At 40.9% G+C, this 16163-nt stretch overlaps 1 protein-coding gene across 2 annotated transcripts in view; it reads right to left on the bottom strand.

Annotated features, from left to right (window-relative positions):
* The window catches only part of gabra3 (gamma-aminobutyric acid type A receptor subunit alpha3), a 125256-nt gene that overhangs the window by 42083 nt on the left and 67010 nt on the right, over positions 1-16163 (bottom strand). For both annotated transcript variants that reach the window (XM_026181152.2, XM_026181153.2), the window contains exons 3-4: positions 13217-13338; positions 7646-7713 (exon numbers count right to left, since the gene is read on the bottom strand). In XM_026181152.2, the coding sequence (XP_026036937.1) occupies positions 7646-7713; positions 13217-13338 (190 nt within the window). The remainder of the gene's footprint in view (positions 1-7645; positions 7714-13216; positions 13339-16163) is intronic.

Here is a 16163-nt window from a genome sequence, read left to right as displayed (position 1 = left end):
AATGTAATGTCTTGGATATGCTTCTTAGCGATGGTGTGTGGTGACATCGAGGCCAACGAAAACCCAGTGAGAACCGATAAGCAATTGAATGAATAAGTGATATCGATAATGGAACTGGAATAGCTAAATTCTTATCACTTCCCATCCCCATGAAGGATGCTACAGCCTTCTTACTTCTGGCTGCTATTAGAAGAAAAATATAGGCTTTTAGGTTGCAAAAAAGTCTTCCTGTTCTGCTTTCAAGTTGTTCCTGTCCGACACATGAATCATGCCGCGACACTGGGGAATACAATGACCTGTACAGTGAGTGGAAAAAAGCTCTATTTTCAGAGTAAAGTTTTTTTTTTTCACTTTTTTTTTTTATAAAAGGTGGTGGTGATGACCAATTTAAATTTGGTTTATTCTCTAAAAATGGCATAACTGGGTTAGCAAGTCCTTGAATAAGGACAACATGATTGATACAGATTCCAGGAGTTAACCTTCAAATTTTAGCAGCACAAAGAGTCATCTGTTCTCTCCAGAATTTTAACTTGTAGGGGGTTTGTTTTTGGAGCAAATTTTTTCTGAATTGTAAACATACAAATATAGGCTGTCATTTTTTCACATAACCCAGTAATTTTTATCCCCAGAAAATTTTGCAGCCCTGGTGAGATCGGGCCATCACTGCCGTCTTTGTCAAACCGAGCCTCAGCACAGTGCATGTGACAGCCTAAATCGCTTCCCATTTCATCAGCAAAGGCCTGTCAAATCCCACCATGAAACAGGTACATGTGCTGTGACACAGCATGCATGTGGATACGACGTGACTCCATTGACTTACCGAAAGGGCAGGAGAAAGACACATACGAAAGACAGAAAAAAATCCACCAGATCGAGTGAGAAAGGGGGAGCTCGGGATAGAGAAACACACCAACCTACTTACTAGAGATCAGCATCAAGATCGTAACCTACATTCTGTGTCTTAGTGTGACAAAGTGCAGAAATCTTCTCTTAGTCAGACACAACTGTACAAAGTGCCCTGCTACTGGCCTAATATTTGAATCAAGCACGATGAATACGCAGATGTGAGCGTTCCTCTTCTTCCAGTATGGGACACTAAAGGTAGATGTGGCGGAAAGGGGTACAAGTGACGTCTAAATGTGTGGCCCCAGGGCGAGCAGACATTTCTAGGACACTTGATGTTACGGAGATCGGTAGTTGGATGTATACAGCAGAAGATAAGATTAAGAGGTCATTGAGTGTGCTCTGACTGTGAATTTCTTGTAACAGTTTGGAGAGAAATATCTCTACAAGTATAGTGTTTGTTTTTTCATGATCCCACATCAACCTATTGCCTGATCTGATTTCATGAGACTTTGTTTGGTGATATTTTTCTTCTTGAAATTGTTTGTTTCCCCTTATACACATAAGAATGAGGTCTAGTATGAGAACGCTTTTTTTTAGGAGACAGCGTTGCACGATAAGATACTTTAATGGCTAATTCAAAAGATATCTTATGCTCCTATAGAGCTGGTTTGCCTTTTTGTTTCAGTGACTCTGCAGCTGCCTCAAAGTAATCAGTTAAACTGCGGTTAGCTGTAGACAAAACAAAACTCTCTTGTGTGAACACATCAAGGGAATACCTCAAAAAGCTTCTCTCCACCTCTGAAATACCTCCAAGATTAGCCGTTTCCTCTTTTTTAACTGACCTAGAAAAATGGTTCAGGCTTTTGCTTCCCCAGTACTGTTTACTGCAATGCCCTACTCAGAGGCTGTCCTGCTCCACGCTCATTCAGCTTGTTAGCCTGAAAACTCATCATCCAGAAAACACGATCCCGCGACCTCAACCTACTCTAGAGATGCCACCGTCGGCTCTGACGAGTGTCTTCAAAGCTCAAATATACAACCATAAAATAACCCACCCTATAGGATTATATATAAGACAGCACTAATTTTCTAAATTTGAAAGAAAAACTACGCCAACTTCACTTGTCCTAGAAGTCACCCGTCGATGTGGAGACAGGCACCAATTTCAGACAACTCCTTATTAAAATGCACAATGGGGATTTTAACCCAGCCTACTATCCACATATTTTCCTTGTACAGCAGTTGCTCTTGTCTTGTGTTATTTCTTCCTCTGCTTAAAGGAACCGAAAAAGCTCAGAGTGCTGATCTATGACCAACATTTTATTCATGCAATGCTACACAAAACCTTTGAAGACAGAATTTAGTAGATAGTGTAGGAGGAGATTACTGGAGTATAAAAAAAAAGAGATGTTAATCTCCAAAAAGTTGCTATCTGAACTGGACCCTTGCAATGTATGCACAACAATGCAAACACAACACTTTAAGCAGTTCACTGGTACAGACAAGATGTGAGCAAGCGAGAGGAACAAAAAGAGCGTCGGCACTACATATGCAAAAGATGTCCTATAAACACATTTGCAATGCAGATATTCAGACACTTGACTTTCGACGTCAGTTCCATTGTGGGATGCCTTTTGACGGCTTAAGCCTGATCATCTTTTCAGACTAGGCTGTGGAAAATCTTGAAAGGAAGTACTTGGAGCCGTTATGCAGCTTTCATGGAGCAAGAAAACCCAGTGTAGCCTGGGGCCAAGATGAGTCCTTCTTGGGTAATGACCTAAAACTGACAAGACAATGAAGAAATTAAAATAATAATAATAATATGTTGATGCTGTGTTTCCCACGCTGCTACTCCACATACACTGACAGCAAGACAAAGGTGCCAGCGTGTGTGAACCAGCACTGACCTAGCTAACTGCAGCTCTGACCAAAGCATTACCACAAGTGGGCTTCTGTGTCCCGTGGTGTTTTCTGTTGATTCATGCAACTGCCAAGTGGAGCATGTGAAGAGAATAAAAGACTGGGTCTAGAACTGAGCTCTGAGAGACCCCAAAGGTGACATGTCCTGAAAAAGAGAAAGCACTGTCTTCTGTACTAATGCAACAGAGCCCTTCTCTCAAAGCAGGGAAACTGCTGTCTTTCTCATATTAATAATCATACTCAGCAAGTGTCACATGCAAACATTAAATGAGTAATCACTTTTTTTAGGCTAGTTGTAGGAGGGACATTGATATGTCATTAACTTTTAGTTGACATGGCACAGTTGTTAGCATACGGGTACTTATTCACATATAAAAATTTCCTCTTATTTTGTTTTATTTGTGTCCATATAGTGAACATTGATCCCAGGAAACTCTTCTAGCACTTTATTTGGTGTCTGCCAACACATGAGCCAAGTGTCTCCTTTATTGCTTAATGCTATGTTCACGAGCTAGTTACTGCCTGCCACTGGATTTGGAGCAGGCTGCGTACAGCGGGACAGATGTGTTCTGTGGCAGCTGGAATGTGGCATGTGTGAAAAGGTGGCTGTGAGTGCAGGTGTATCAAAAGGCCTGCGATATGTTGAGAAAAAAAATGCAAAGAACGAGTCCCATATGGAAATGCAGTATTTTACATGTGAATTTGATGATCATTGAAAAGTTATGGGCCTAGAGTTTTTGTTTGAAAGATACAGAGTTGTCAGCAGATCTGCACTTTATGAATGTTCACTTTTGCTCTGTGGTTAATAAACAAGAGTTTGCAGATGAGTCTTCCATGCAAACTAAAGACAACTGTGGCAAACTGCTAGCAACCAAGGAAACGGCAAGGAGGTTTTTGGTGCAAAACCCTCTGTCACTCGGCAACCTTCAGCAACAACTCATCAATTGGCCAGGGAACGCACATTTTTCCCTAGCGATCGGTTGTTGACAGGGGGCACCTGAATGGTCTCAGTGAAACTGAGGGTATTAGCGATCGATATCACAATGTCTGCCTGCAATCTCCAGCAACTGGCAGGGGAATATTCCTGTAACAGTTGGTGGTTGCCAGGCTGTCGCCTCTGATCTCTAAGCCCGTGTGACTGGAGCCATGGATAACCAAGTCAGTATGTTAACAAAGAGCCTCAAGCTTTTCCAAGACGTTTAGAGAAGATTTATCAAGATTTTGATGTGAGAGTGTTCCTTCTTTACAACAGTTTGTCAGCATGTTCATGTACTGAAATGATGCCAGCACTGTTTGCAAAATACAAAAGACACAGCTGTTGTATCAGCCTTACATGACAGTCACATAGCTCATAGAGCACATACTTATGGATATGCTTATTTAGATCGACATAGAAATAGCTCATGAAATGAACTGTGCTTGATCAGAAGCTACACTATCATTTCATCTGTCAAATAAGCAGTGTGTTCACACTGTAGCTCACATTATGTTGAAATAAATGTTGAAAGACCGCTGTTTGAACATCCAATCAATATGCTGAATATTTATATATTGCGGGGCAGCACGGTGGTTAGCACTGTTGCGGTACAGCAACAGCAAGAAGGACCTGAATTCAATTCCACCATCAGGCCGGGGTCTTTCTGTGTGGAGTTTGCATGTTCTCCCCGTGTTTGTGTGGATTCCCTCTGGGTACTCCGGCTTCCTCCCACCATCCAAAGACATGCAGCTTGTGGGGATAGGTTGGCAACAGGATGGCAATTTTCTCGTGACTACCAAAAGCCAGTGCCTGCCCAGTTATTGCATTACATTTTCGCATTTGACAATCAAAAGTAAGTAGCTGAAACAACCACAGTTGACTGCAGAGTTACTGAACAGGTAGCAACTGGTCTCCAAACAGTTGAGTCCCGACTCTGGAAACATTTGCAAATAACTGTTGTCTAATTTATAAATGTGGACAGATTTCCAACACATCTGAATCAATCTCAGACCCCATTCAACTGATAGAGAGATAGATTTATTGTTGATTATCGCCATCCTGAGACACCAAAGTTGCTTGAAAGAAAGCGAATGACTGCAAGTGGTTGCAGGCCTGGTCTTTGAATCTAAAGTATTGAGATTGCAAGCTGACTGCACATGATTGCAATAACTTTGGATTGATTTGGGCCATTAGAAAGGTGTGTGTTGACTCAGGGATTGCATAGCATAGGAAAATAAAGAAGCCACCAACCACGTAGACTAATATCAATTCTGACTTGCATGGCGGTACCTCTTTTGTCGTCGGTTGGCTGGTCTCCTCCTCTATTTGTTCTTTTTTCTTTTCACTAATTAATTAATTTTCTGATTCTTCCAACAAATCTCTTCTTTTGTGTACTAATACTGACATTTAATTACTTCATCTCATTTAATTATATTTCATTTACAGTGGGGCAAAAAAGTATTTAGTCAGCCACCGATTGTGCAAGTTCCCCCACCTAAAATGATGACAGAGGTCAGTAATTTGCACCAGAGGTACACTTCAACTGTGAGAGACAGAATGTGAAAAAAAAATCAATGAATCCACATGGTAGGATTTGTAAAGAATTTATTCGTAAATTAGGGTGGAAAATAAGTATTTGGTCAATAACAAAAATACAACTCAATACTTTGTAACATAACCTTTGTTGGCAATAACAGAGGTCAAACGTTTACTATAGGTCTTTACCAGGTTTGCACACACAGTAGCTGGTATTTTGGCCCATTCCTCCATGCAGATCTTCTCGAGAGCAGTGATGTTTTGGGGCTGTTGCCGAGCAACACGGACTTTCAACTCCCGCCACAGATTTTCTATGGGGTTGAGGTCTGGAGACTGGCTAGGCCACTCCAGGACTTTCAAATGCTTCTTACGGAGCCACTCCTTTGTTGCCCGGGCGGTGTGTTTTGGATCATTGTCATGTTGGAAGACCCAGCCTCGTTTCATCTTCAAAGTTCTCACTGATGGAAGGAGGTTTTGGCTCAAAATCTCACGATACATGGCCCCATTCATTCTGTCCTTAACACGGATCAGTCGTCCTGTCCCCTTGGCAGAAAAACAGCCCCATAGCATGATGTTTCCACCCCCATGCTTCACAGTAGGTATGGTGTTCTTGGGATGCAACTCAGTATTCTTCTTCCTCCAAACACGACGAGTTGAGTTTATACCAAAAAGTTCTACTTTGGTTTCATCTGACCACATGACATTCTCCCAATCCTCTGCTGTATCATCCATGTGCTCTCTGGCAAACTTCAGACGGGCCTGGACATGCACTGGCTTCAGCAGCGGAACACGTCTGGCACTGCGGGATTTGATTCCCTGCCGTTGTAGTGTGTTACTGATGGTGACCTTTGTTACTTTGGTCCCAGCTCTCTGCAGGTCATTCACCAGGTCCCCCCGTGTGGTTCTGGGATCTTTACTCACCGTTCTCATGATCATTTTGACCCCACGGGATGAGATCTTGCGTGGAGCCCCAGATCGAGGGAGATTATCAGTGGTCTTGTATGTCTTCCATTTTCTGATGATTGCTCCCACAGTTGATTTTTTCACACCAAGCTGCTTGCCTATTGTAGATTCACTCTTCCCAGTCTGGTGCAGGTCTACAATACTTTTCCTGGTGTCCTTCGAAAGCTCTTTGGTCTTGGCCATGGCGGAGTTTGGAGTCTGACTGTTTAAGGCTGTGGACAGGTGTCTTTTATACAGATGATGAGTTCAAACAGGTGCCATTCATACAGGTAACGAGTGGGGGACAGAAAAGCTTCTTACAGAAGACGTTACAGGTCTGTGAGGGCCAGAGATTTTCCATGTTTGAGGTGACCAAATACTTATTTTCCACCCTGATTTACGAATAAATTCTTTACAAATCCTACCATATGAATTCATGGATTTTTTTTTCACATTCTGTCTCTCACAGTTGAAGTGTACCTCTGGTGCAAATTACTGACCTCTGTCATCATTTTAAGTGGGGGAACTTGCACAATCGGTGGCTGACTAAATACTTTTTTGCCCCACTGTACTTATCTAATTATATACAGATATACACCCACTCATTTTATTTGTGTCTTTGTTACCCGGCACACTTAACCATGACAGCATGAATATTTATGTGTCTCTGTACTCTACAGTTGAGTTAGTTAACATAAAGAACATCTGTCATATACCATTAAGGAAGTAAAGCCGTTCACCTTTAACATCCTCTGTAACCGTCTTCACACAAGTTTATGACATCCTCAGGAGATCCTCATCGACTCGCGTTCGAGTCTGACAGTGTGAACACAAGCTGCTGTAGAGGAGCTACGCTTAGAGCCCCAGAACAGAGTGAAGCAGAGCTCCAGTGAGACCGAAACACTCAAAGTTTGGCAAAAACGCACTAATCTTGCTATGTCATGCAGGCTGTCAAGCCAGCTCTGTGCTCAGCCTCGGAAACAAACCCAGAGCTCAAGGCGGTCAATTAGAGCTGCATGATCAAATATGTCAAATGCTGTACAGGATCTCATGACAACGCATAAAAATTCTCAGGCAATTGCTGCTTAAAGAGGGTCATCTGAGGCTTTTAAAGGCTGTGTTTTACAGGGAGACCACTTTGACAAGGAACAGCACCATCCGAAAGTTGTCTGCTAGTATATAACATAAATATATGTACACAAAACCATTACTACTACTACTAATAATAATAATAAAAAATGCATGAATAGCTAAGACCAACAAATCCAACATCCTCTACAAGGACCTTGAAGCAAAGATGCTTACACAATCCAAATGCCACACTAAGCACCTCTGCCAAACAGTAACAGGTAAAGGGATGAAAGCCTTCTTAGGTTTGATGATTCTGATCAGAGTGAGGAGGAAGCTGAGGAAACTGATACTCACCATGTCTGTGTCTGAAACGGGTCCAAAACTCGTGACATAGATGTTTGTCCTCACTTCTGTTACGCTCTCTGAGGAAAAGAGACAACGAGGACCAGAACACATTACGGTCATTACTCAGTCTGTACACAAAAAAAGCATTGCTGGAGCTCTGTCTTTGTTAAGCTGATTGTTTGTGTGCATGACAGTGAAGTTTGCTGGTTGGATTTTAACTAAGCTACCTTAGAAAAAGCCTAGAGTATTAAACGGTTAGAGAAACACCTCAATTTGAAGGAAAAAAATAAAACAAATGCAGAAGACTTATGCATGCTCAGGGAGGAATTTGTGTCCTCCTGGACGGCTTAATACCTGGATTCAAACTGTCTTTATGGATCATTTCATCAAATCCGTGTTCTTGTAGCACAGGCTGCTGGTTTAAGAACATAATGCTACACCAATAATATAAGACATTTTCTAAAATACACACAGCACTGGCTATAACAGTCCTAAGGATTTGGCCCAGGAGTTGTTGTTTGTTTTTTTTCCTTCTTCCTTGACCTCAATTCGGAGGCAAAATGTTGCTGCGAGCAGCTTCACAGATGCTTCTGAAAGTTATCCATTCAGTAAAACTACCATTTGTTTGGCTCAAGCTCGTTTTTGACCACTGAGGCATAAAATTTGCTTTGGGCCACGCCCAAGTCTGTATCTTCAGAGATGAGATTCCCTTTTGACCCAAAATGATTTTAGTCAGCCTTAAAGGACTACTGGCTCAGGAATAATATGCAGCAGCTTAACATTAAGCATTTTTTAACTCAGATAATGTACACATGTTTTGCAGTTACACACACATACAAACACTGAGTCTGATTCTGTCATAACTCTATAAGACTTTCTACTGTGTCTATTCTTAAGGAAGATGTATTTCTTCAGTTTTAATGACATGCATCCTTGCATGTTATGTAACAATAAAAGCCCCATAATTGCTTTTCTGTCATAATGATTTATAGATGATTCCTGAATTTGCAACACCGATCACACTGATCATTATACGGCATGCTAGTGCAGACCTTTAATTGTGATATGAAATATGCGATGTGGAAGGATTGTTTCCAAACACGTCACTAATGATTTTAACATCGCATTAAGTAGGGCATGAGATGAAAGTCATGACAGATCAAAATTTGCCCTCTTCAGTGTGGGCTGAATCAGCTCCTCTGGGGTAACCGTGTAAAGCAGGCTCTTGGGCCGCTGGCGAGACAAATAGCTGCTCCCGGTGGTGCAACGACTAGAGAGTGATGAGGCTTTTCTCCAAAAGTGAATGGATCCTCGCTCTAACTGTGTCCCAGATCTAAATGGCCACCCACAGGTGAGGTCTTTAATCCTTTAGCAAAGACCCCCCCCTTTCCATCCCAAGGGAGGAGATCCACTTCCACATTAATCATTTCTGTGACTCAAATAGCTCTCACAAATACACGATTATCACAACACCAAGTCAGCAGTTTGCATGGAAGACATAGGCAGGGGAACAGAATGATTTGCCCTGTTTCTGTTTACAACAAAGCACTGGAGCATAGGGCAGAGCTAATAGATGCTGCTGAAAATAAAATGAAATGGCATTTTTCCAGTTTCTGCCCAGTCTGCTTGTCTGAGATGGTCCCACATGACTGTTTTTTCAGAAGGCATGGGGTGGCCAGCAGGAGGAAGATTGGTGCTTTTCTTCTTGTGCAGGCAGCAGCTTTAGACATTAAAGCGTCCCTGCTATACAAAAGCGTGGCGCCTGGTCTGTGTGAAGGGCAGATGCTCCTAATCTAATCTGCAGATTTAAACCTGTGTCAAATAGTTTTACAATATTTTACATTTAAAATACATTTTAAAATATATCATAAAATGTTAAATTTATAATTTATATATTTTATATATTCCTGTCATATTTTTGATGAATAAAGAAATAAGAGGATAATAAATGTCACCACCTTCCTGTCTATTAAATATCAAAGAGGATTTCAAATATGAAAAATTCAAACAGGTCCCCATTCTGTGCCTTCATAAAAAGTAATAAAGCTATGATACACCAGTGCATAAAGCAACTTTAGAAATATGTACAGCTATGTCACCCTACTTACATACAAATAACTGACATATTTTAACCAATCAGAATCATTTCAGCTTCAGTCCTACTATTTGCTTTGCTTAGTGACAATTTTCCTAAAGAACTGTGAGTAAAGAGGTGTTGATAGAATTGTGCTTTAACCTATAGGCAGTCACTTCTGTACAGAGAGACACCTGATCATCTGTTTTGCCTTTGGAGATGGGAATATAACACGAACAACCTATGTTTGGTTCCTTTTCCTGGTTACTGCCACAGAGCCCGAGTCATCCAGCATGGTAGGCCTGTTGCCCAGTAGGTATGCTCATGGCATGTGAATCAAGCAGTAGAGCAGAATTGGACATTCCAGCTGACTGGCTGAGAAATGGTAAAGCACGTTTGAGCATGTGGGCTTGCTGTTGTCTTTTAGGGCACGGATATTTGGATGAAATGGCATCAATTAGTGGGATTTCCACTGACGTGTGTGCTTATTTGCCATTTGGGCATGATTGAACAAAGATGTTCACCCAAGGGAACGCACTTTTCCACAAGAGTGATGTAAAAAAAAAAAATGCTCCGTATTGTCCACTAGCAGTGCATAGTGTCAGTTTGGTTTCATGAAGCCAAAAACCTTCAGTTGAGAAGAAAATTGAAGTTTCAGCTACACTAGTCTAATATCTGATATTTACACCACAAAGAAAATGTCAGTAGTTTGTTTGAATATATACATTTAGAAAAGAGCAACATGAAAATTGCATAAGGATATATAAAATAACCTGCACCCTGTGCATGTTGGGCCAATGGCACCTGTAAGTATGTGTGCTGATGAACAGGAGTGTGCTACAGGCTTAGAAGTTTATAACCTTCATAAATATGTGTCAGGCACTGCTGCAGCAACTGCTGACTGTGTTGATAAGGGGCCAAATTAGCCTTCCGACCTCACCTAACTCACTTCCTCAAGCACCAGTTTGAGATGTAGAACATGACACATATCAGTTATGTAACAGTTTTTTTTTAAAGAAAAAAATATATCAATTCTATTTATAAATAAATGTGTCTCCTCTACATCTGGACTGAACCACAGTGTTCAGTTGGATTAATAAGTGCCTCAGTGAAGCATAGAAATGCTGCTCCTTAGACCTGCTCTTTTGACTAAACATAGTCAAAAGACATACAGTGGGGCAAAAAAGTATTTAGTCAGCCACCGATTGTGCAAGTTCACCCACCTAAAATGATGACAGAGGTCAGTAATTTGCACCAGAGGTACACTTCAACTGTGAGAGACAGAATGTGAAAAAAAAAATCCATGAATTCACATGGTAGGATTTGTAAAGAATTTATTCGTAAATCAGGGTGGAAAATAAGTATTTGGTCACCTCAAACAAGGAAAATCTCTGGCTCTCACAGACCTGTAACGTCTTCTGTAAGAAGCTTTTCTGTCCCCCACTCGTTACCTGTATGAATGGCACCTATTTGAACTCATCATCTGTATAAAAGACACCTGTCCACAGCCTCAAAGAGTCAGACTCCAAACTCCGCCATGGCCAAGACCAAAGAGCTTTCGAAGGACACCAGGAAAAGTATTGTAGACCTGCACCAGACTGGGAAGAGTGAATCTACAATAGGCAAGCAGCTTGGTGTGAAAAAAATCAACTGTGGGAGCAATCATCAGAAAATGGAAGACATACAAGACCACTGATAATCTCCCTCGATCTGGGGCTCCACGCAAGATCTCATCCCGTGGGGTCAAAATGATCATGAGAACGGTGAGAAAAGATCCCAGAACCACACGGGGGGACCTGGTGAATGACCTGCAGAGAGCTGGGACCAAAGTAACAAAGGTCACCATCAGTAACACACTACAACGGCAGGGAATCAAATCCCGCAGTGCCAGACGTGTTCCGCTGCTGAAGCCAGTGCATGTCCAGGCCCGTCTGAAGTTTGCCAGAGAGCACATGGATGATACAGCAGAGGATTGGGAGAATGTCATGTGGTCAGATGAAACCAAAGTAGAACTTTTTGGTATAAACTCAACTCGTCGTGTTTGGAGGAAGAAGAATACTGAGTTGCATCCCAAGAACACCATACCTACTGTGAAGCATGGGGGTGGAAACATCATGCTATGGGGCTGTTTTTCTGCCAAGGGGACAGGACGACTGATCCGTGTTAAGGACAGAATGAATGGGGCCATGTATCGTGAGATTTTGAGCCAAAACCTCCTTCCATCAGTGAGAACTTTGAAGATGAAACGAGGCTGGGTCTTCCAACATGACAATGATCCAAAACACACCGCCCGGGCAACAAAGGAGTGGCTCCGTAAGAAGCATTTGAAAGTCCTGGAGTGGCCTAGCCAGTCTCCAGACCTCAACCCCATAGAAAATCTGTGGCGGGAGTTGAAAGTCCGCGTTGCTCGGCGACAGCCCCAAAACATCACTGCTCTCGAGAAGATCTGCATGGAGGAATGGGCCAAAATACCAGCTACTGTGTGTGCAAACCTGGTAAAGACCTATAGTAAACGTTTGACCTCTGTTATTGCCAACAAAGGTTATGTTACAAAGTATTGAGTTGTATTTTTGTTATTGACCAAATACTTATTTTCCACCCTAATTTACAAATAAATTCTTTACAAATCCTACCATGTGGATTCATGGATTTTTTTTTTCACATTCTGTCTCTCACAGTTGAAGTGTACCTCTGGTGCAAATTACTGACCTCTGTCATCATTTTAGGTGGGGGAACTTGCACAATCGGTGGCTGACTAAATACTTTTTTGCCCCACTGTAATTAAGATTATTTTTCGCCAACCCTAATAATGGCTGAAGAGCCATAAATATCTGACACCTTGTAACCCATGCATTTAAGTCACAAGTTAAATAGATGGATTCATGCTTCACACACCCCTTGATTACAAAAACGCCAATAATTCAACTTCAACATTTTCTTTAACAGGACTCATATTCTATTACACAACTATGTTAATAAATTTTGCACTATAGCACTTTTTTCCCACTCCCTTAGGAAGATGTAAGTAATTCTATTCTGAAATGAAACAACATAAACTCCTGATATTTAAATTAAATGCGACTGTTACGCTTTATTCTACTGTACGCAATGATTCACGCATCAGGACGACAGCTTGAGGTTTACATCAAAGTTCTGTCTTTGCACAGCAAACATCACTCTGCAAAACACGATGATAATTTGCTACTTAAATCCAGAACTTACCCAGCACACCCACTCTATATTAACTAATATTAATGGGAAAAAGCCACAACAGTGAAAGAAAAGTATGAAAATAAGTAAAATGACTTAATCTCACTTAATCTGCAAAAGAAGTTCAACTTAATCAAAAATAATCCATTTCATTAACGCAACAGGAAGGAAATGACATAGGACCTAGTAGATTAATTAATGTATTTAATGATTTTCAGCATTTGGGATTACAGTGTGATTAACATTTTTGTGTATCCATCATCAGTACAGCTGTTTAGGAACTAAGCACTGCTTACCTCCCAACCCGGGACGGAGCCTGTTGTCATATCCATCCAACAGCCTGTCTAAGATTCGGGTGAAAATGGTGATGTTGTCTTTACTGTCATCAGGCAACGGCTCTCTGTGTCCAACTACTGCCCTGCAGGGAAAAACAAGGAAAAGAAAGTGGAGTTCAAGAATAACAAAAGCTGTCAGATTTAGCAAAACCACTGATATGCTGACACTGCGTACAACAGTGTGAAAGCCTGCTGTTTGTTAGTATCTCCCACTGTCTCGACTGGGTGGACTCTCCGTTTTTAGAAAAAGAATACATTTATAGTAATGAGTTGTTTCCCAAAAAGAAAACACTCAGCAGCATTTTGTTAGAGAATTCATCATATGCTATCAACCATTAGTTATTAATTTACACGACCCACAATCCCCAACATAACAATACTGTAGTGAAATGAAAAGGCCACTATATGTGGAACAGTGATGAGTTAATGAGTACCATCTTTAATTAAGTTAAAATCCCCCTGGGAGCTGACCTATAATATAAAAGTAATCCTCGTCAACCACCCCTCCATGCCCACATGCACTCTTCCACATGCAGCCCTTCACACTTCTGTAAGGAAGGAAACGAATCGTGTATATTCCGTGAAAGATCCTCAAAGGAAATCCCAGAAAACTGGGAAACTGTGTTTTCTCTTGACTTTCTGTAGCTTAATGCCTGCTAAAATAACAAGTCAATATAAAGAGTCCACTGGAGCTACAGCATTATCCATTAAAACACTTACTGGGTGAAGGTCACCTCTTTAAATGTATGCAATTGTAATTATTATCAGCTCGGGGAGTTAGGGATCTTAAAAATGGCCTTCCTACACAAAACGCATCATAATTTTGAGGCATCTGGGCAAAGTACTTCAGTTTAGCTAAGTGGCCATTATGAGGGCATGTGTGGGCAATAAAAAATATCAATTAAGCATCAGGGTTCCTTCGTGTTCTAGCGATTATTCCCTCCATAATGTAGTGGCACTCATGTTGTACAATACACCAAGCATAAATGCTTTTAAAGCTTTACAAAATATGATAAAGTGCTGTTTTTATATTAGGCAGGTTGAAATGTGTAAACTCTGCCAGTTATACTTTATTCGGTGTTAAATTAAACATTAAAACCCTCTGGTTTATATAAAGGATACTGTGCTATCAATATTATAGGGAACTTTGTATTTATATTGATTATAAAGGTAATGTAATGCGGCACAGTTAGCACTTCTTTTACAATGTGTTTTTTATTGCTTTTAACTTTCTTTTATGTTCTGCATTAGTAGAGAAACCTTGACTGTTTACTAATCGATTTCCTAACATGTACTGGGGGCTGCGTTAAATTGTTGGCGCCTCACAGGGAAAGCATTTGGGTTGGGTGACTTTTACTGTGAAAAGCTAATGAAGCAAGATGGTTATTGCATAAAATGCATGTATGAAATAACATTTTATTTTCTTTTTTGACAGTGGATCAGTTTTAATTATGGACGACAGTAATAGAAGTTTAATGGGGTGAGCTCTTAGATGAAGAGCCGGAGGCGAAAGACGGCACACCTCCACTGTCTGCAAATTACACTTCCAATTATTTGTGATTGACTCTTTGAAACATTGTTTGTTGGACTTCACAGTAAACAGAAACAAGTTGCTCTTGTGTGTTTTAAGTATTTAACTCATCTGAAAGCTGCTCATTTTGAAATAAGAACACTGGGGGCCTTCTACCAGTACATTGCATAACTCTCACACAACACTACTGAGAAAAATACTTGCAGCACTCAGTGATTTGTGTCTTTAATAACATAGCATTCAACATGTGCTGTAAAATCTTCCACTGAGGTCTCATACCATGTCTACAGTTAGGTTCATACTTTGTTTTCTGTTATTTTGAACATCACCAAATGCTGTGTTTCCTCCCTCGAGGCCTTTACTGCAGCTGCCTTCAGTTGCTGCTTGTTTGTGCTTCTTTCGGCCTCCAGTTTTGTATTTAACAGCAGAAAAGCAAGCTCTTTATTGGACTGAGATCAGGTAACTGACTTGGCCACTGAAAAATTTCTCATTTCTCTGCCTTGAGAAACTCTAGGGTTGTTTTTGCAGATTGCTTTGGGTCAGTATCCATTTACAATGTGAAGTCCTGTCAGTTTTACAGCTTCTGGTTGAAAAGTTCATCTTGGTTTTATCTGTCCAATGAGTTTATTTTTTTCAGAACTTTGAAATGTCTTGTTCGAGAGCTGTTTGAAACCAGTGGTTTCACTTGGGCAGCAAACAGCTTACAGCCAATTGTCCGACTGGTTTTGAGCCTGAGGCTCAAGTAAAAATGGCTCCAATTACTAAACAGTTACTAATTTGTTGTAAACCCTTAAATTAAAGCTGGAAAGTATGCCCTTCAATCACATCTTGGTTGTTTGATTTAAAATTCACTGAGGTTGTGTACAAAAGTTGTGCACCTGGGACTAACTGTATGACCACGACAGGTTCACAGGTTTGGCTGTACCCCCAAGTATTAACAGCACATGCTCAGAAAGTCCCAAGAAAGTCGGAAACTTTCAGAGGGTTCATATCACTTCCCCGGGTGAAAACCTTCCTCAGTTATGAAACTTGTGCTGAAATGCTGCTGGTAATTTTAGCATTCAGGGTGGCAGCAGAGGGACGAGTTGAGACTTCACAATAAAATCAAATAGGGCCCAAAAAAGTTGTCTACCCAGAGGAAAAATGTAAAATGGAAGAAATTGCCTCTGCAGCAATCTCCCTTGATAGACTTGATGATGCCAAGCAGGCGCAAGTACACCGAGTTCACTAAGTGCACGTTTTGTTTGAACAACGACAGTGGTGTTTTTGTGCATTTCTGCTGTAACTGCACAAGATTTAAAAAAATCATTAATCTTCTTCTCGTTTTGTTGACATGACACAACTGGAATTTCTGTTCGTCTTTCCTTTTCATGCCCT

This window comes from Astatotilapia calliptera, chromosome 10 (assembly GCF_964374335.1).
Source record: "Astatotilapia calliptera chromosome 10, fAstCal68.1, whole genome shotgun sequence".
In the NCBI taxonomy this organism is placed as follows: domain Eukaryota; kingdom Metazoa; phylum Chordata; class Actinopteri; order Cichliformes; family Cichlidae; genus Astatotilapia; species Astatotilapia calliptera.
The sequence above is the reverse complement of the archived record's forward strand: the minus strand, read 5'-3'. Positions and strand labels throughout refer to the sequence as shown.